General features: G+C 28.8%; 1 protein-coding gene across 1 annotated transcript; it reads right to left on the bottom strand.

Annotated features, from left to right (window-relative positions):
* Nucleotides 1-6686: 6686 nt before the first annotated feature.
* Nucleotides 6687-9441, bottom strand: LOC145636261 (uncharacterized). The gene is made up of 2 exons (XM_081687771.1): nt 8986-9441; nt 6687-8717 (listed from the first exon to the last, which is right to left on the bottom strand). Exons 1-2 carry the CDS (start codon nt 9043-9045, stop codon nt 7458-7460), a joined length of 1320 nt encoding a protein of 439 aa, XP_081543897.1. The 5' UTR covers nt 9046-9441; the 3' UTR covers nt 6687-7457.
* Nucleotides 9442-23142: the final 13701 nt, after the last annotated feature.

The raw sequence follows: 23142 nt of genomic DNA, 5'->3' as shown, positions 1-23142 counted from the left end.
ATTCAAAGTAAATTGGATAAATTTGGATTAATAAAGTGTATTTTCCCTTTTTTTTTTATCACGTAAACATACAATAAGTAGCGGGTTTATGTGACAAAAAATAAGTAGCGGGTTTTGGTGACGACTATGAAAGGAAAAAAAAAAGTATTGTATAATATTAAAATGTACTCCGTATTTGCCAAAAAAAACAGAATAATACTTATTAAAAATTTAAAACACAATCACATTTGGTAAGTGTAACACTTATTAAAACACAGAGGATATATGAGTAGTACGGAATAAATATTACTTGTATAAAAGTTAATAGTTTAAAAATACATTTTAAATTGGATCTAACAAGACCTTGCATTATATTGTTTGATGCTTATGTTAGTTTTGAATTTTTGATAGTCAAAGGTTTTAAAAGTTGTCCACAAAAACTCAAAACGTAACAAACAAAAAAAAAACAAAGACAATAGCTTCCCTCAAAAAAATAGTACGGTGGCCTTTTCTATCTATTTCAGATTTACTTTTTTTACTTTTTTTAATGGATACAACAAAAGAAATTGAGGGTTTGTTCTGATTAACTGAACTATGAGCTGAATTAAACTGAAATGAAATTAAGCTGAAGAAAACAGATTCTAAGTGAGGTAAATATTCAAAAAAAAAATCTAATATTTACAATTCAAATGTTCATTATGTATTTTTTTTTATTTAAGAAAATTCAACAGTATTCCATAATTTTTTAAATTGGACGGTTGTGATTTAATATTTTTGAACTTTTTCTAAATGTTAAAGTTGATTAAGATTCATTTTCCTATTTTAGGAATTCATTTTAAATCTTTGAAAACTAAATATTCTAAATTTAAATTTCTTTCATGTTAATTTATGAAATTCAGTTTTAATTAGTTATAAAATTAAAATTCTAACAATTAAATTAAATTAAATTTTATCAGGAAATAATTAAATTAATATCATAATTTTAAAATACTAATATTAAAATAATATTATAATTTTAAAATAGTACTATAATTTTAAAATCATTAAATCTTAACTGTTCATTATTAATGGTTGTCATTTTTCAAAAGGCAACAAACAATAGATCATTTTTTTAGATTTGGATTTTCGATCATTTAAATTTAAGTTCATAAACCAAACTAGGTATGTTCGTTGTTCACAAATATATTTAATTATGTTCAACTTTCTTAAAAGAAAAAAGAAAAAAAAAACCTTATAGTGTTCATTTAAAAATTTGTGAAATAAACCTCTTTTATTTTACTAGCTAATTATTGACTCAAAAAAACTTTGCTAGTTAATTCTATATAAGATCATTTAATTTAAAATAGTTTACAGCTTAACATTTTTTCATTAAAGGTGGTGGTATTTTAATCCATGCTTGTTCATTATAAAAATGTGTTGTCCTCATCATCAGATTATTGATTGGCTCCTATATATATAGTGTATATTGTATTTGTTTAGTATTTTACTTTGTATAGGATCACTTTGAATCATTTATGTTCATTTTCAACCGATTTATGGCTCTGATACCATTTCAGGAATTAATTTTCCTTTAGATTTGTATTACTATAGAGAAGAGTATATATATACATTCAAACTAAATCGGGCTTATCAATACATAGCCAAAACTATACATTACACAATTAGCCTTCTAGGACTGCAAACGATCCGAATCGAGCCGAGTTTCACTTCATTCGAGTTAAGCTTGATAAGAATTATTCATGTTCTAACTATCTCGAGCTTGAACAAGCTTTTTAAAATCTCGTTCAAGATTGGCTCATTAAGAATTTAGCTTGTTGGAGTTCTAACTGTTCAAGAACACACTCGTTTGCATTTCGAGTATAAATTCAAGCTTAAATAGGTTTAAATCGGGCTTGATTTAATAAATGAGCCCAGTTTTGCTATTTATGAATCATGAACATTATCAAGTCGAACATGATATTGTTCGGGCTTTGTTCATCTCTTTGACGAGATTAAAAATTTTGTTTAAGCTTGGTTGTTAGTTTAACAAACGAGTTTTGATCGAGTTTTATACCAAAATTATTCGTGAGTAATTCAAGAACGTATCGACTCATTTACACCCCTAAGCCTAGTACATACATTACAGGGCCTAATATCACAAGTACATAGTAAAATAAAAGAACACACGTAAGACATTTTGATATCATACAGAATCGATTATGTAACTACTTGCTGAGTCGGTGTAAGCTAGCTCTGCTATTCAGTTGACTAGTGATTGTCTACTGCTGTCGAAAATAAAAAAATCTCTGGACTTGTTTTATTAATTTATTGTTTGGTCGGAATTACAAGAATATTCATGTACAGTAGTACTACTGTAATACTGTTACTTGGATTCGTCATACTCGTACATTTCACTAAACTATTTTCACGTGTTACAACTTGGCATACTTCTCGAAATTTTCGAGTATTTTTGTTAAAAGAAGAGTCCAAAATCCAACTTAAATTACTGGAGTACTAGCTAGCCTCAGTGGTACTCCGTATATTAATTATTAGTAGAGCTGTCAGTTTCTGACCCGAACCGTTAAACCCGACTGTTTCGAACCGATCCGAAAAGGAACTGAACTGTTTAAAACCCGTTTTTTGGAAATCGAAAACTGACCCGACCCAATTTTTTCCAAACCGAAACTGAACTAAACCGAATGTGTGCAAACCGTTACTAACCCGACCCGTTATCAAGCCAAACCGTTACAACCCGAAACTGAAAGCAACCCAAACCGATTACGTTTAAACCCGATAGTAACCCGACCCGTTTTAAACCGAAAACCGTTAAAACCCGATAAAAATCCGATAAACCTAAATCGTTCCAACCTGTAACCCGTTGTGACCGAACCGGTTATAATCCGTAACCCGTTGTGACCGAACCGTTTACGACCCGTAGCCTGTTATGACCAAACCGTTTAAAACCCGTAACCCGTTATGACTGAGTCATTTACAACCTGTTACCCAATATGTTTATGATCTAATCTGTTTCAACCCACTACTCGATAAACCCAACTTATTTATGACTTGACTTGATTATAACATGACTCGTTCCTACCCATTATCTGACTAATTCGACTCGATAATCATCCGACTCAATTTTAACCCGATATGATTTTGATTAGAAACCCGTTTCAAATTGGGTAAACTCGTTTTCAAACCAACCAAGTTCAATCTAAACCGATTATAACCGAAACAATAATGGTTGGACCCGATTTCACCCGATCTATTTTGAACCGAAACCCATTTTCGAACCGACCCAGTTAAACCCAAACTGATTATGACCCGAACCAATTACGACCCGTCCTGATTAAGACCCGAACTGTTTTTAACCGAAACCCACATTAAATGGGCTAAACCCGTTTTCAAACCGACCCAGTTCAACCCAAATTGATTATGACCCGAACCGACTAGAACCCGACCCGATAAGGACCCGATCCGAATAGAAACTGCAATTAAAAAAACCAAACCGAACTGACCTGATAATTTTTCAAAACCGACCCAAACCGACCCGCTTATTATTTCAATCCGTTATAAACCGACCCGTTATAACCCGAAACTGATAAACCCAACCCAAACCCGAACTGTTTAACCGAATTGACACCCCTAATTATTAGGACTCTATGATTCAAATTCGGTTAATTAGTTAGCTTGAGTCTAGGAATTGCAGTATTTTCTTAATTTTAATATAATTTACATTGTCTCATATAATGGATACATCATATGTAAGGAACATTGAAGATGCACATATTTTTTTAAAAAAAATAATCATACAACTATACAAGTATTAAATTTGAGTATTGAGTCGTGTTCCCTTCATCTCATGTAAATTGTCATATATTTACAAAATAAAAAATAAAGGAACATCATTTATTGTGATGCTTCCCATCTTTTAGCTGACTTTTGACATATAAAATGAGTCTTGTAGCACATCAAATGTTATTGTTATTTACAGATTATTGAAAACTTAATTATTTTAGAGCATCATCCTATTCCATATTTGAAAATTTGACAATACAATGGGATGAAGGGAGTGGGAAAAAGAGGTAATAAGAAGTGCTTGGCTTAGCTTGGAGATTGGAGAAGTGATAGCCCTTAGTTTGATTCGTGTTTGAAAGTTGCAATACACTGGCGTGTATAATAAACACTCTCATTTCTCATATTAGCCATTCCTTGTATACATAAAATGAAGTATAAATATTTTCTTCAAAAAACCGAAAGAATATACTACATCAGTTTCATATTATTAGCAACGATTTAACATAAAGTAAAGAGAAAATATGTTTAATCGTTACAAATAATTTGAAACAAAGGTTAGTAAATAAGCAACTAATCACAGAGTTGATGATTCCTAAACAGTAGTGAGCATGAGGAAAGCTAAGCTTGAAGTAAACACAGTAAGTTAAAATGAAAGCACAAATAAAATTAATGTCAGCAGTTTTGTCAGGCATGCAAATGTATGTGCTCCAAGTACAAAGCAATAAGTTGGAATAAATAATGGAGCTTTAAATTCACCAGCTTTTACAAGAAAATAGGGTCCATATTTTAATTTCTACCTATTTCATTTCAAAGATATACGAGTAGCATATACTTGTATGTATGTGGTGTACTGGTGTATAATGTACACAAAAATAAAGTAAGTGTAGTACTTCGTATAAAAAGACAAAGCAATTCACTTCTATGTTTAGACAACAGCATGCTAGCCACAGCACCGCACCAACCACCATGCATTTTTCACACTTATATTCTTTCGTTTAATGTCTTGTCCTCTTCATTTCCCAAAATAGGGTGTTAAACTCCAAAAAAAGAAACATGGAAGTAAAAATATGTGTGCCGAGTCTCTAATTAATTTTAATGGCATGTTCTCTTCAGATTATTTCAGTTCAGCTCTAAGAAGCTCAGTTCAGTTCTTAATTTTCTTCTCTCATAAAATATTCAGTATTTTGTAGATGTATCACCTATTTTATGTGGATATCATTTGTTAATGTATCACTCCTTGAAATCCCTTCCTATCTATCTCTATATAGGGGTTTGTACTTCTATAAATTTGCTAATAAGTCTGTACGGTGTTATGTTAAACTTACACAAAAATGTTAATGTATATAATAAGTAAATTGAATGGAGTAGTAAATTACTTAATTAACTTTGGTAAAAAAAAAAAAAAATAAGATTAAAGATAACTAAGCCTGATTTATGTTATCTAGACTATAGTGATTGGATGGGAGTAATGTTGCATGCTAATAAAATGAAAGGATGGTGCGAAGTTAATGCATCCCCATTAGTTTTGAAGGTAGATGCATGGTGCATAAGCTAGTACATCCTCCTTTTGTACTTTGTGCTTAAATTGTGGGATATTTCACTGGTGAAATAGGGTTTTTGTAATGGAATGATACTACATATGTGAATACATCGTAACTCAATTAAAAGTTAAAATTGACATATGAAACTTTAATTTGTTCAATGATTTTGTCTCAAATAGAAGATTACATCCTCTTTTTCTCATTGAATGGTCATAGTGCGTGATTGCCAATTGGAGTGATGATAACGATTAACAATTTCATTTCGTACTAATTTTTTTTTTAAAAAAAAACCTTATTGATGAACATGTCACTATCATATCTATTGGACGTATAATGTATGTTAATATTATTTCTAAGGACGTATGTATGTTAATATTATAAATTTCTACTGGCCAAGTATGTATGTTAATATTATTTCCATTATCATTCTTAACACTCATTGTCAATTTGTCATATATATTTGTCATTGAGCAATAAAATAATTATAAAGAATATACTCATATATAAATTGGAATATTAAGTTCCATTACCAAATTACCAAGAACTTTGCATGAGATTTTGGTTGATACAAATTCATCTCTAATACCATCATTTATTAAAATAAAAAATCAATCAAATATTGCATCAAAAGTGTACTTGATAGATTTCATTTTTGGTAATTCTATTGACTCACTATTATTTTTGGAAAACAAAAAAAAGATAAAGCAATTTTGGCAGGAAAATTTTGTTGTTTGCCAATAAAAATGACACAATATAGCTAGACAAAAAATTTAGCTAATTTTTCCTTTGGATAATCTTGGCTCACCCATGAAAAAAATTAAACAATACATGTTGTTATATTGATCTTTCACTATATTGAGTACATCCAATGTACTAATTGCCAATCATACACACAAGTACAAATTGCATGTCAAGGTAGATTTAGAAATTAGATTGTGGCTAAAAATATGCAAGAATCCTCTCATGAATTGGCTTTTTTCCCCTCTTATTCAATTATCTATTTTACAGATTAAGCAAAAAAGATCTTAGGAGGCTAGCTAAAAATCTAAAATGCATCAGACACCATATAAAGAGTTCTTTTTATAAATTAGGCTTACTAATAGTAGAACACTATAACTCACTTATTTAGTAAAGTTAATTAGGAATTAAATTAGGATCATACGTTGTTTCAAGTTTAATTTAGGTGCTTAATTATGCCATTATCTTGAGAAAATAAATCATTATAAATTAATTAACATGATAATAAAAAAAAAACAATAATAAACAAATTTAAAAAGGAATCACAAGGACATAATTAAGTTCAATAATTCAAAACAACCACATTGAATAACCAATCTCCCTCTTTTACTATACCATTATACCAAACCTTTCCCCACAAAAGAAAAAAAATAAGCACCAAAATAAGTAAAAATAAAATAAAATAAAAAAGTTACAATAAAAAATAAAAGAAAAATGTATCAGTTCCTCATTCTAAAGGTCTAATTGAGGACCTCTACCATATACCCCAACCCCTCTAATTAACAACAAAACTAAATTAACTCATTTTTAAGTTAAACAAAGTACAATGGAAATGTAGTAGAACAATGTCATGATGCATTTATATATACATAATAATACCAAAAGAAGAAAACCCAAACTCATCACATTTAATTAAATTTGGGAATTAACCTTATGAAAGTTGATTGATTGCATCCATCAAAGTATACCCTCTCCCATAGTACCAGTTGTAGTGGATCTCTAGCTCTCTATTCCCCAATGTGCAGTTGTTGTTGTTGATGACAAGCATTGCATTGCATCCATGTCATCATCGTCTCCGAAAGGCGATATCGGATCCGAGGTTCCTCTCAGCGCAAACGTACGAGTAGTAGTGCTCAACCAATGCAAAGCCCCTATAGAGGTTGTAACACTTTCTCCTGCTGCTGACATGAACACGCCGATCCAATCCAATCCAATCCAAACCGAATTACATACTCCCGTATACCATTAAGTTTCCCCTTGTGTATGGTATAAAAATTCACCAAGTACTAGACCAATCCCATAAAAAAAACACCTTAACTTTCTAAGAAAAATAAGGATCGACTTTACCAACTTTTTTTTTTTTTTTTTTTTTTTTTTTTTTTGAACAAAGAGGGAGATGATGATGAAAAAAGAGTTCTTAGCTTAGATCAAAGATGGAACAGAAGAACCATGATTGTCTGAAGGATTAAGCCAAGCTCCTGCATTACCCCACATAATATTAGATTGATCCGATGACGGCGACGCCATTGAAGGTTGTGAGTGATGATCAATCATATTGTGAGTATGACTCCATTGATTATGATGATCAATTGATGACCTATTTTGTTGTTGCCTCTCAAACTCCATCTTAACCTCTTTAGTAAACATTCCACTACCACTGCTACCATTTTGCCCATTTCCCTTCATGTTGAGATCATCTTCATAGGAGGGCAATAATGTCTGAAAATTATTATTATTATTGTTGTTATTAGCCCCCTTCATTTGATGAAGGCTAGAAGCTAAAAGGGAAGATATAGTGGATGGTGTTGTGGTGGTAGTAGTGGAAGTTGATGTGTTATTATAGTTGGAAAATAATGGGTTTGATGAGATCAAATCTTGGAAAATTTGCTTGGTATTTTGAGTTTGATGGGTATTGTTATTATTATTATTATGAATGTTCATACTATTCATATTATGAACCAACCCAGATGAAAACCCTAATCCAATACCAACACCAACACCATTCATTTGAGGTGGGTTTTGAAGATCATACCTTGAAAAAGGGAAATTAATGTCAGAATTGTTGGTTAACCCATACAACAAAGATGGGTGATGATGATTCGAACCCGAAGATATCAGATCATGAATCTGAGGACCCCCAGATGAGAGGGAGCTTAAACCAGTACCAGCACCGCCACCGCCACCACCACAACCACCAGATGAAGCTGAATTAACAGAAGCTTCAAGACAAGTATTGTTATTATTAGTATTTGAAGAACAGGTATTATTGTTGTTAGGCGGTCGTTTAACTCTTTTGTTCTTTCTGCAACCACCACCTACTGGAACATTCCTCAGAGTACCTCCTCTAGTCCAGTACCGCTTACACGCCTTGCAGAAATGCCGGGGTTGTGTTAAGCTGTAGTTGTTGTAGTAGCAGAACTTTGTATTCGTCGAGTCGCAACGCGGGCATCTTAATGCCTCCTGATTTTGCTGCTGCTGCTGTTGTTGCTGCTGTAGTTGTTGTTGTTGTTGTTGTTGCTGTTTTTGCTGCTGCTGCTGTTGTTGGAGGTGCTGATGATCTTGTGCAATCACTGCGACTTTCTGATCCATTCTATCAGTACCAATTGTCGCGGCTGCGGCTGCGGCTGCGGCTGCTGCTACTGAAGCCATGTTGTTGAAGCTGCTACCTTTTGGATCATCTATCTGTAAGATAAATGCACAAAACAAAAACCAAAAAAAGAAAGGAAAAAAAAAAGGGAGATTAATAAAAAAAAATTTGTGGGTTTTTTGTTAGGGCTGAAATTAATAATACCCACATAAGAAGTTTTATAAGATACTCTTCCAAAAGCTAGAAAACAAAAAACAAATGGGGTCCCAATCAAAAATAATAGTGGGTATGTAATGCATGTGTATTATTCGACGAAATGCCTAAGAGAGAGAAAGAAAATGATAGAAAGAGAAAGAAATAAACCTGTGTCCATTCATTAGTAGTTGAAGAGATGAGCACCATTTTCTCACTGTTTCCCAGCATTTTCTTTCACTCAAGTAAACAGACAAAGAACAGGTAGTATAGAATGTGGGAGATTGATTTAAATACTACTCGTAGTAGCAAAGATATTAAATTAATTATTTTAGTGAATTGCTAAATACCGCCCGCAATAATTTAATTAGTGTCGACGGGCACTACGATTTAATTTTTATTTTTATGCTGTTGTAGGTTGGTTTTAATATATACGAAAATAAATAGTTTGTAAATAAGATGAAATGAAATAAATTCACGTGATGGTTCAGGGTTAAGGGTTAAGGGTTGGATGATTTAGATTAGTAGTGAAAAATGGAAGAAGAAGACAGAGAAGAAAAAGCAAGAAATAAAAAAGAGATGAATCTGACAAGGTTCGAGAAAGAAGAGAGGCATCACTACGTAACATTCCTTTAGGTAATAGAATAAGGAGGGGAATAGATTGAGGGAATCCCTAGAGGCCCAATCCACGATGCATATTACAAGACAGCAAATCCCACTTTCACTTTTTTTAATCCTATTTTTCTCTCTCTTTCCCTCTCACCGTTTGTTAATAATCTATCTAACGATTTCAATTTCAATTTGTTTGTACTGTACTTGTCTTGGGTACGACAGGTGTCTGCGTCTCGTGCTCGTGTTTAGAAGTGTTAATGAGCTCGTATTGACCTTGACTCTTGATAATGATTTACCATAGAATTTTACTTTACTATGGTCCTGTTCATTTGAGCTTCTAGGTGGAGCAGGACAAGACTTTCATACACTGTAAAATAGAATAGGGCAAAGTTCAACAGGACAGAGTAGGGCAGTTTTAAGTAAAGTAGATTTCATCACAACAGAGCAACTTAAAAGAACAAGGTTTATCTCTGTGTTGTTTTTACTAGTTTGTGCTCAAGCTTGCCAAGATTAGGCATTACATCAAGCTTGGCTTGGATCATTATTTATTTCAAGTAAAATATGAGTCATGAGTATTATGCTAGTTTAACCCCATCTTTAATAAGTATTATGCTGTGAGAAGTTCTAGCTGGTAAGGTCTTTCTTCTTACCAATAATAATTACATTAAAAAAAAAAAGTATATGCATTTATGCTCACTTAACCAGCCATTTTTTTTACGCAATACATTTCAAGTTTAGGCCCTATTCTTTTGAGTTTTCTGGGTAGATCAAAGCGAGTTAGTGAAGTAGAGCATATTTCAGCAGAGCAGAACAACTCAATAGAACAAGGCCTTAGTTTATTTTAGTGAATCATGCTTTGTTAGAAGCCTAGAATATACCAAAGTAGTTCGAGAACAAGTTAAAAATAAGTTATTATGAGACCATCTCACTAAAAAAATAAGAGGAGGTTATAATTTTTTTTATATATATCACATTAGTTACTTTTGTCTCTCCATGCAAACAATTTCTCTTTTTTTTTCATAGCTTGGCTTGACTTGACTCATTACTTAGCTTGTTTTTTGTTCCATCTTACTCGATATTTTAGAAAATTCAAAAGAAATAAGCTAAGTTAAAAATAATAAAAAAAAAATCTAATAAATCAAGTTAAATAAATTAAGCACGTACATGTAATAATTACTTATAAAATAAAATAAGTTTAGATAAAATTATTTCAGACATTCTTAAAAAAATAAATAAATAAATAAATAAATAAATTATTTCAGACATAATCAGATGAACCAAGTGGAGCCTAAGTCACAAGCTATGCTTCGGAAGTTTGTCTTATGAATGATCATATTCAAATTTCTAAATTTTGTTAATTATAAAGAATTTTAATGGACGACTTTATAAATTGTATTGTCTAGTTATGTAATCCATATATTTTAAGCTTAATCATGAGCTTTATACTTTCTCAATTCATTTAAGTTCTGAATCATTTTTATTAATAGAGTCGGATAGCTTGTGAGTAGGTTAGACTCATCACACCGTACCATAAATCATATTGACTTAATTATAATAGTGCAATTAAACAGATATAAAGACTTATTTTAAAAAATCATCGTGCATGATCTCATAATAAGTTCATATGAAATTGTATCATACGATATTTTGCCTTTATGGCTAATTTCTATATAAACTTTACTCTTACAAAGTACATTGTTAGAAAAGTTGGAAAAATTTATTGGTTGAACTTGTGTTGGTGTCATAAAATACTATCTCTATCCCTTAAATTAGTTTGCTTTTCAAGTTGGTTTTTCCTTGTTTAATTTGTATTCCACTTCATTTTAAAATTAATTATCAATGACTAACTTAAAATCACGTTTTTATTTCTCCTAATCCATAACCTCAATTGCTTTTCAGTAATCTTCTTCCATCAAAAAAATAAAATTACTTTTCTCCATCATATCCATCCAATAATTTACTATTCACTCGTAGTAGCTATCTTTAATTTCTTATATTCTTTTTTCACTTTCAATTATATACCGCCTTACTTATCATTACTCGATCTTGAAATTTTGGATTATAAATCATCTTTTTTTTTTTTTTTTTTGGGAAATATTAGAATTTTTTTTAGTAGTAATGGATACTTAAATAGTTAAATGTTAATAGTTAGCAACTTGGAGTAGCAGTGAAGATAAATTAAAAGAGAGGGCTTGAAACTTGATACACATTACACAATACAAAACCATCCAATAAAATGTACTAGCAAGAAGACAAGAGGTCCAACAACGTAATTTAGCCAATGCAAATAAATAGCTTTGTATAGCTGCAACTCCACTAGACCACTAATCAATTATTGGTAAATTAAAAGGAAAAATAGTACTAGGCCAAGTTAGCTAGCTTAGGTATATATGTATATATTTAGTGGTTTATTATCATGATTGCATATATTTGGGGATCACCCACCCATTCCTACTTAAAATAGGGGCTCGACACGGCGCTGCTGCATTATCATATATTCATGGGGAATTTTTTATTTTAATTAAACACACCTCCTTTTACCCTATATATATCATTGTATGTTCGGGAATTTTATAAGGACGGAAAAGGCTATATGCAGTTTCAAGGGATACATATAAGAAACTAAAAGTGGAAAGAATAAACATTAGATTAACATTTATTACACCGATTTACTCGTAAATTATCGATAAATTTTCAACTAATACTAAAAAAGAAGGTATATTAAATGCTTATACGCAGCCCTTGGCTGCATATAACACTACCCTTTTTATAATCATGTACTTTATTTATTTTGTAAAATTTTAATTTATTAGTTAAAAATGGTCCATGAAATTCTTTCATTTATTTGATTTGGTGCGAAGTCTAATTAAATTTCTCTCTCTCTTTTTTTTTTTTACTTTGTACCTTTTTGTCTCAATTACGCGATCGTGTTTATGACTCTTATAGATAAACAAATTCGCATTATTTCTCCTATCAGTAAAATGTAACATAAATAAATAAAGGACTTGTTTTTACATTCTAACCTCCTTTATGCAACTAATTGATTGATAAGCAAATTTATTTATTTATTTATATTGTTATTTATTTTCTCATTTAGAGGAATTATAGGAATATCACACAAACAAAAAAAATGAAATTGTAATGTATCATTGTATCATATATGCATGTTACAACTTGCTAATAACAATTAACAAACATAACATGGAAATTGATCTCCTTTTCTACTTTTCTAGCTGTTACAATAAAAAAAATGTAAAATAAAATAAAATAAAATGGAATATTTGATGACTATTTTTGCTAATTGTCCTGAAGACTCCCAAATAAGTTCACAATTACAAATGAAGAAGAATATATTGTTGGATCGGATAAGATACAGTATTAAAGCTATCATCTATATTGAGTTATTAAATACGAAGTCGTACAAATAATTCGGCGCATTATAATTCTCACGTAAGATATAGTAAATGACTTGTCTTTTGGTGGTGATGTGGTTGTTCTCTCATACCAAGTTACTTCAGTAGTTATTGATAGCCTTAAATCATTGACCTCCAACTTTTATGCAAAATGTCGTCCATTACATATAAAGTGTTTGTTTGGTTGATACATAGATAACATGTGAAATTGAATTTGCAAGGAAGTGAATATTAAATAAGTTTGTTTCATTGGTAAAAAAAACTAAAAATATATACTCGTATATGATTAAATTCCACATTCTACCAAATGAAAAGTTGATTACCCTAGTTAACCTTCCTACACAAGTGAATCTTATGATGTAAATTTAGATTTAGACCTTGTTTGTTAAATGACTTTTCACTTGATTTTAAATTGGTTTTTGGCTTATTCATTTAATTAAACTTTTACAAAATTTATTTGATAAATGTGCCTTTACAGCGATCTTTTAAGTCAAAATGAAAAAACTGCATGATTGGATCAGAGTAGCTTTTGGTTTAAGGTACATAAGTTGCTTATAAGTGAAAAAGTATTAAAAAGTCAAACAGTGAACCCAACAACAACAATAAATAAATATAAATAAAAAATAAAACAATCTCATCAAACAAGCCAACAGCTAGCAACTAGCTACATAACGCTAAACAATGTGTTCTTATGATAAACCAGATCTTAATTAATAACGGTTTTTTTTTTTTTTTTTTGCCGACAAACTTCTATTGATCTCTTTACACTTCTTCAATAATTATTAGATAATACTGTAAAAAAATTGATACTGTAAACTACACATTGAGAGAATATAAAACAATATTTGACTATGGGTGTATTTGGCACTAGTTTTTTGGTAGCTTTTAGTGGTTTGACTTGGTCAAATCATTACTTAATAAAACTTTGAGCATTTGACAAATGAAAACGTAATGGTTGAGGTAGCTTTTGAAAATCAATGGTAGCTGTTGAAATTTTAATTTATACTTTTAGGGGAATTTTAGGGGGGGGGAATATTTTTTACATATAACAGCTAGCCAACAACTACTTATCGAACACCTATACTTTGATTATCCATCTCCATAACTAATAGGTCACAGATAGCTTAAAGTTATTTGCACAACTAATAGATATTACATACCACAACTATATTCTGCCGAATATGTCCTATGTTTTATTTAATAAATTTATGAGAGTAATGTTGGGTCAAAGTTTTTATAATTTGACCATGAAAATAGAAATAAACACCATATAATGAGAAGGGGGAGTATTAGCAAAAGATCTAAAGTTTAAGGTTTACATATATACCTTTAGTTCAATTTTGTATTTCAAAGTTTAATTTTGATCGTCATCATAGAGTTGATCCATCAACAATTTTCGGTACGACAACATTTGTATTTTATATCTTAGATAATATAATTTAATAACGCATAAAGTATTTTATTAAGTGAAATCTTATATATTATCATAATATACATGCATGTGAATCTTGCAATATTTCATTTAAAAAGCTACACATACAATACATTGAAGCTTGTACTTGTATATATTATCATAATATTCATGCATGTGAAAGTTTTAACAAACTACACACATTAAAGCTTGTATAAAGTTGAGATGATAATCTCACTTATATATATAATAAATAAAGAAAAGAAATATAAGAATCTAAGGCATATACTTGAGTAATTGAGTATATGAATAAAGTGACACATACTTGCGAAGTCGTGAGATAGCTTTCATGGCGGATGATCGACGACTATACTACAAACTAGTACACTAGATGAACTACCAACCATTAAATCATTATTGGAAATCATTTTAAAGTTTTAACCAATGTCTAACAACCATCCAACTTTTTAATTGTACAAAATGGCATTATATCCGTGTATACTCTTTCAATTTTAATTTACTTGTTTAATATCCCTGGTCTCCAAAGTGTGCATTGATTATTGGTATAATCAGCTCAATCGTCACTATTATGTTGATCAAAACGGGGAGGTCCTTGTTGCGATTTTCAAGTCAAGTTAGGTGTAATAATGGAATTTTCGGGTCAAGTCAGGCCTTGTGGATCAGGCTAATATAGTGATTATGTAGCTAGGTCTAACATATCTAGATATTAGAATTAGATTATGTCATGTAATTAAAAAAGTGATAATATGATAGCATAAATTAAGTACTATGAATTGTTGAAGTAAATCATACACATCATATAGGCAAAATTAGTCTTCAATGACTAACATTAATGGTAGCTTGGGTGTAATAACACGATCAATGACAATTTACGTATAGATGCAACACGTGTCATTAATGATGCCAAAATTGCCAACAAGCCAAGGTTCTACTACAAATGATAATCCATTTTAAGTTATGATCAATTTCAAAAACAATTTAAACTCAAGTCAGATCAGTTTTATAAGATTGGCTATTTAAAAGAAACAGAGCAATAGCATAAGCCATAAGCATAAAATGCATCAAGAAAGAACCATTGAAAACTCCAAAAGAAAGCGACAAGAGGGAGCATGTGGGGAGGAGTCATACATCTATGTGATCTATCTATCTCAATCTAAGGACCCCCCCACAATCACCACGCCTTTATTCTCGAGGGTTCGTTCATCCATGTTTTTTTTAAAAAAAAAAATTTGCCCTTATTATTATTTCTTCAATTAATTCATTCTATTTTCTTATCTTTTTCACTACTTCCACCAACTCCCCCCTCTTCCTTATGGTTTGGAACTGACAACCGTTATTCCTGTCAGAATAGTTTAACATTATATTGTTAAACACAAATTAAAGCTAACTAAGATAATTAATTATGATTATATTATAATATTAAAGCTAACTAAGATTATATTATGAGTACTATATTCTATAAGTGTGTATGTATGTATAGTAGAGTCATGTGGGTAGCTCAGTAAATTTTATTATTTCAAAGGGTTAAAAAATAATTAAAATTAAAGTTAAAGTTAAATGGGGTTTAGGGAACAATTGGATTTTGTAGTATTTCAAGGGATCTTCACCTTCTTCCAACTATATCATCATTATTCTTATTCCTTTGCAGTTGATTTCACTAATTACTAAAACTTTCTTATTCTTTGGGTTTTGTTTGGTCTTTTTGTTTTACTAATTAATTTGATTTAAAATAATATGATTTGCCTAGTTATTTGCAAAGATCTTGCACATATACTGTTAAAGATTCAAATCTCGATTATCATGCATTTGGCATTTCCAACATAATAGACCTTGATTATATGGATCATGATTTTATAATAATTTATTTGTTAATTAGGGTTGTTCATTATAGTCCAACAATTGCTTTGACTAGGGATCCTCTTCAATATTACTATTATTCATGACTATCACTTTTCAATACATTTAAATTATGTAAATGGGTCATTTGGATCGCCTTTGATCTTTAGGCCAATCGAAGGTTATACTTGTTCAATTTATATCAATTTTATGATCAAGTAGTTTACATTATTACCATAATCATCATCAACTATATATTAATTATATATTGATTACAATTTATTAAAATGTCAATGTTCCCATTTGCTCGATAACCTATTAATCTATTATCATTGCTTCTATGCTTCAATTGAGCATAACTTTGCAAGTCATGAGCATAACTTGGCAAGTCATTATCACATTTAATCAAGATTATATCATGTAATTTGAGTATAATTCGAATTTAATGTGCTAAATATATAATAATCGTTTTAAGATAACTATAACTCTATAAGTAATTTAATTATCTTATAAGGTGTAAAATTGAGCCTAAGTACTTTCTTGTTGACTATCCATATTCTAACCTTATGCCAAATAAAAAAAAAAATAATAATAAAAAAAAAAAATTATTTCAAAAATAGTGCTGTTAAAATGGAATATTTTTATGGGAATTTTATGAAATGTTAAGTTTAAAAAGCAATTCTTTCTTTTAAAAAAAAAAAAAGGTTTAAAAAGCAATATCATATTTTATTTAAAAATTAATTTTCATTCTTGGATATATATATATAATAGTCCACCTTAAAAAGACCGTTGTCCTTTTTTTTTTTATCCATTAAGATACCTCGTCCGTTTTATTTGTTTAGACATGAGGTAACTAACTAGGTGTCCGGACATCGTACATACTACGATCAAATTGTGACTTTTTTTTTTTATGCATAAAATTTAATCTTTGATTCTTTGACCTTTCATTCAGGTTGTTGCTCTCTTTGAGTGGGAGGTGTGACTTTTTGTGTCGAATCATTGAATGTTGATGATAAAGCTTTGAAAATGCCACACACATCATCTTAATTGCAAATAAAAAGAACGTGAAAAACCATTTGTATTCACCGATTATACATTTATATAAGAGTTGTTGATGTATTGTGAACTAGCTTATAAAGTTATTAGTTGATGATTAATTAATAAGTCAATTTTGAAGATAATATTCTCATTAACCTATAATGATTTTCATCTATATCATCATTCTTTTTAACTTTCAATACAATGTACTCTACATGAAAGTATTCTTTTCATATGACCTAATTACATTAATCCATCCATTTCATAATGTTTTTTCCATTTTTCATTCATTTTTCTACTTCAATTACATAAGATTTTCTTGTTTAGTTACACGTTAGAGATGTTAGCATGCATATGAATAATGGAAACATACATATGAGTGTCATTGCAATTTTCACAACAAGACTAGAACAAACAAATAAAGTAAACCTAAGTTGCGTTTAGCAACCCCTAAAAAAGAGCAAGATCAGTTTCGATAAGTAGTATATTAACTAATTACTCTATTAATATACTACAACATCAAGTACTATTTTTTAGTAATTTTTGATAATAAATTATATTAATAGGTAAAGACCTAAGTTTGAACATGAGGAAATAATTTCCAAATTAAATCAATCATGGGTCAAAAATTGTAAGAATCATGGGATTGATCATTAATGGACCACCGACCACCACCCTCCACCATAAAGAGTAAGGACAACACAAACCGTACTTGACAACAACCGAAGAATGCTTACCCAATACTACCAATTGCAAGGCTTGCTATTTGATGAATGTGGTGTGTATTAGTGGTCCCTCGCTTTGCTTAATTCGGTTTCTAACTTAATTTAAGTGGGTGTGGAAATTTCTAGTCTTTTTTTAGAAAATAAATGTAATTTATTAGTCAACATATTATGGAAATTTAAGTTTCATTAGTAATCACATTATTATAGATTTATAGGGTATTGGAGTTAAGGTAAGTAGAACTTTTTATTGCTCATAATAATTCTAGGAAAAAGATATATGCGGCCCTAAGGGCTGCATATAAGGAGCTAAAAATGGAAAGAGTTGATAATAAATAAACATTTATTACACCGATTTACTCGTGAATTGTCGATAAATTCCCAACTTAATACTAAAAAAAGAAATATATTAAATGCTTATATGCAGCCCTAAGGGCTGCATATAGCATTACCCATAATTCTATTATTACAAAAAATGTTGTCTTATTATTACTTTTATTTTTTCATTTGTGGGGGAAGGGGGATATTGCTTGTAAATTATATTAGTACATGTTTACGTAAAATTTTACTCGTTTTTTTTTTTAGGGAAAATTTTACTCGTATTTTATAAACCAAACAATTGAAAGAAATTTCATCAAACAATATGGAGTATGTAATTCATAATTAAGAAGTTACGGAGTATAATTTATGAACGATCATGGCCGTTCCAAACATTTTCGGGGCCCTGTTCTAATCCTAAAAATTGGGCCCTAATAAAAAGATACCATTTTTTTTTTAACTCATCTATGAAAATTTATTTAGATATATGATTAATACTCGTACCAAATTACAAACGTATGTAATTATTAATTAAACTAATAAATGAAGGTAAAAAAATGATAGAAAAAACTTGTAAAAAAATTGATACAAACAAGCTATTAGTTTAATTAGCAAGTGTTCACCTTCCAAATATTGAAAGCTTCATTGCCGCTTATCACAATTACAGGTTACCAATTTCTTTTACTTTTTACTTAAAAATGTAAAAATAAGCTCAAAGCAAATCAAAGTATTAGGAAAAAGACAGAGTAAATAACACGTGCCTTATATATGAGTAATATGACTGATTCATTGAATGGGTTTTGATCTTTTACTGAGTAAACAATGAGTAATTCAATTTTTGGTGTGTGGAAAAATTTGTTTAACATATAACTTTTTTTTTTTTGACGAGAACATATAACTAATTTAATTATGAAGTACATGGAAATAATTTTCATAGCTAACCATTGAAAGAGGATTTGAATAAAAAAAAATAATAACCATTAAAAGAGGAAGGTGAACCGTGGGAGTATTTTACTCCTAGGAAACTTCATGTTTTTTTGGTATTAATGTGAGAATTAAAGGCTGATTAATAAAGGAGAGTTATTAAGATTCAAAGTTTATTTATGGGAATTACAAATTGACGTAGGTAATTATGGAGTAGATGGATTTGGAGAATTAATTTGTAAACGTATTCCTATACATGCTGCAAACTGATTTTTTTCTTTCTTTTTTATTTTTTTTTTATTTTTTTTTTATTTTTACAAAACTGGGCTCCAAGCGAAATTGGACCCTTAAAATTTCGGGGCCCTGTGCTAAGGGTCTGTTTGCACAGACCCTTAGTCGGCCCTGTCTCATTAGCTTTTGCCATTTACGAAATCCTTAAATTTATTTATTTAAGTACATGTAGAAATTTATTTTTTAATGGAAAGTGTCCATCTCATGATTTTGGTTGTTCATAGGAAACTAAACTTTTTGTGGAAAATTATACTTACATACGGAGTAATTGAAATTAGACTTTGTTCTCTTCCCCATAAAATAATAATATTAAGTAAAAAATAATTTTAGTTCAGTAAAAATAAATTTAAGCTCTGTAAAAACAATTTAAGTTTAGTAAGAATAATTTGATCAGATTAATAAATAAAAATAGTTTCAATTCCGCAGAATTAAGGTGAAGAAAACAAAACCTTATTGAATAAATATATTATACTCAGCAAATTCCTATGCTTCAATCAATCAAATAACATTTCAATTTATCACTCGGTAAAACAAACGACAATTAGGACGTTGGTCTCATTAATCTCAAACAAAGCCCAAGTATGGTGCAAGAAAATTACAGTATAATAATTTTTTCTTTATCTTGTTTTTGAGTAGTAAATTTAAAATCTTCAATTGTAGTAAATTTAAAATCTTCGATTTTTATATACTTTGTACTTTTATTACTTTATTATTATCAACCTTTCAAATAACACACCATGTACTTTTTCCACATAAACCAAATTACAATTTGTTACGTAGTAATTCAATAACGAGTGAAGATTACTTAGTTCTACTATATTATTAGTGCAAAGAGAAAGATATGAAAATGAGAGATAGAGATGTCAAAATTTGGGGACCAAAGAATCAAAACCCAATGAGTACATGCAACTACTATACCCATCAAAAGAGTGACCACGTTCGAGAAAAAAGAATGTGAAAAAAGGGCCCAAATGACCAGACAAGAGGTCTTTTGTCCCATCTTGATCTTCTTCACTATTACTAGTTTGGTGGCCAAGCTAAGCACTAGATGCTCATATGCTTGATTGCTTGTGTATACTTGTATGTGGACTTATGGTTGGTTGGACTCCGGCGGTGGATGGACGATAAATTCTTGAATGTTTGATCTCGCTTTGAAATAATTCAAACAATTATGAAAGGTACGCGTGTGGTTAACCATTAAACATACATGACTAACATATCAGGGTTAACGTCTACTTAACTAGTACTCGTAGTATAAGTTCAAAAAAATTGGTGATCAAAGTTTACAATGAAGATTGTAATTTTGATTCAAAGATAGTGAATTTATTCTTTAAAATAATAACCAAGAATTTGAATTATTAATGAAAAATCTAATGACCCTAAGCTCTTCTCCTCACTCAAAATTCTGGAATGATCCAATTTTAAAAGGCTAATTGTTTGTAACTACAATGTTTGTATGAACTAGTATTAGGGTTTGTTCACATCTACTGAACTAAGTTGAACTGAACTGAAATTAAGTAAATGTGAACAATCTCTTAGACTTTGAAACCTAAAGTTAACATGCATTAGTTTAATTAGTAGTTTGGAGAGCCTTTGGTAGAAGGATATGATAATGGTATTTTTTTTTTTTTGGTAATTCATTCGCATGACATTCGTTGTTTAAGCACCATGTTTGACTTAAATATATAATTGGAAAGAATATAAAGGACGTAGCAAACACACTTTTAATTTAGAGTTGACTTAAAATATATGGTTGAAAAGATTATAAAGCATAAAACAAATAAACTTTGGCTTGCAACTTTAAATTTTGCTTAGATATCTCCATTTTGAATATTTCAAATTTTTCACGTAGCTAGAATACATAACCTTGATATTTCTAACCTTTATAATAAAATGATTACATGCTTGGAGTGCACTAATCTTCAAAGAAATGAGAGGTCTCTTTAAATTACCTAGGTCACTATCATAAGCAAAGGCATCCAAATCAAGACTAATAATAGTCCACCGAGGAGATATCATATCTTTTATATTGTCTCGTTGTACTAATTATGTTGGATATGAGCAATAGAAACTACAAATTGTCAAAACACCAGTGACAAAGTTCTATTAAAATCAATACAATTCAAAATATGCAACATATCTTGATGAGATGATTGTCCTTAATTCCTTTCTGATAGCGTTCTCAATCACTCTTAAGGCGTTCACATGATCAAAAACTCACATTATTAAACTAAAAAATATCAAGGATTCTATCTCTCAAGAAACAACTTGTTGAGTAAGACTGATCATGAAATCAATTGTGTAAAACTATATATATATATATATATATATATATATATATATATATATATATATATATATATATATATATATATATATATATATAAAGTTACCTAAAGTTATCTCTTAACATTATAAATCATATACGTAGTAAATAAAACTAAATTGAAAATTAGGGAAAATCAATTCACTTTCCCTAGACTTGTTACTTATATAATTAAGCTTACTTATTCTAAACTAAATTTCATGATTAAGATAAGATCAATATTCAAAGTTAATATCATCAATTAATAGAGAAAAACATGTTACAAAAGAAATTATATATGACAAAAAGATAGCAACATTAAAAACACACACACAAAGTACTTTGTAATACTTTACTGTTACATATAATTGCTAAGGACTAAGGCCTTGTTTGAAAAATAAGTTCAGATCAGGTCAGATCAGAAAAAATAAGTTCAGATCAGATCATATCAGAAAAAATAAGTCCAGATCAGATCAGATCAGAAAAAATAAATTTAGATCAGATCAGATCAGATAAGTTCAAATTAAATACAAATTATTATTATTATTATTATTATTATTATTATTATTATTATTATTATTATTATTATTATTATTATTATTATTATTATTATTATTATTATTATTATTATTATTATTATTATTATTATTATTATTATTATTATTATTATTATTATTATTATTATTATTATTATTATTATTATTATTATTATTATTATTATTATTATTATTATTATTATTATTATTATTATTATTATTATTATTATTATTATTATTATTATTATTATTATTATTATTATTATTATTATTATTATTATTATTATTATTATTATTATTATTATTATTATTATTATTATTATTATTATTATTATTATTATTATTATTATTATTATTATTATTATTATTATTATTATTATTATTATTATTATTATTATTATTATTATTATTATTATTATTATTATTATTATTATTATTATTATTATTATTATTATTATTATTATTATTATTATTATTATTATTATTATTATTATTATTATTATTATTATTATTATTATTATTATTATTATTATTATTATTATTATTATTATTATTATTATTATTATTATTATTATTATTATTATTATTATTATTATTATTATTATTATTATTATTATTATTATTATTATTATTATTATTATTATTATTATTATTATTATTATTATTATTATTATTATTATTATTATTATTATTATTATTATTATTATTATTATTATTATTATTATTATTATTATTATTATTATTATTATTATTATTATTATTATTATTATTATTATTATTATTATTATTACTACTACTACTACTACTACTACTACTACTACTGTTGTTGTTGTTGTTGTTGTTGTTGTTGTTGTTGTTGTTGTTGTTGTTGTTGTTGTTGTTGTTGTTGTTGTTGTTGTTG

The sequence above is a fragment of the Chenopodium album genome, chromosome 6 (genome assembly GCF_948465745.1).
Source record: "Chenopodium album chromosome 6, dcCheAlbu1.1, whole genome shotgun sequence".
NCBI classification, from domain to species: domain Eukaryota; kingdom Viridiplantae; phylum Streptophyta; class Magnoliopsida; order Caryophyllales; family Amaranthaceae; genus Chenopodium; species Chenopodium album.
The sequence above is the reverse complement of the archived record's forward strand: the minus strand, read 5'-3'. Positions and strand labels throughout refer to the sequence as shown.

Bases quoted from the DNA above. Each gene is read 5' to 3' on its own strand.
- LOC145636261 (XM_081687771.1), bottom strand. From the start codon at position 9,045: ATGCTGGGAAACAGTGAGAAAATGGTGCTCATCTCTTCAACTACTAAT. The intron at 8,718-8,985 runs GTTTATTTCTTT...TTTATCTTACAG, and splicing joins CTACTAATGAATGGACACAG to ATAGATGATCCAAAAGGTAG.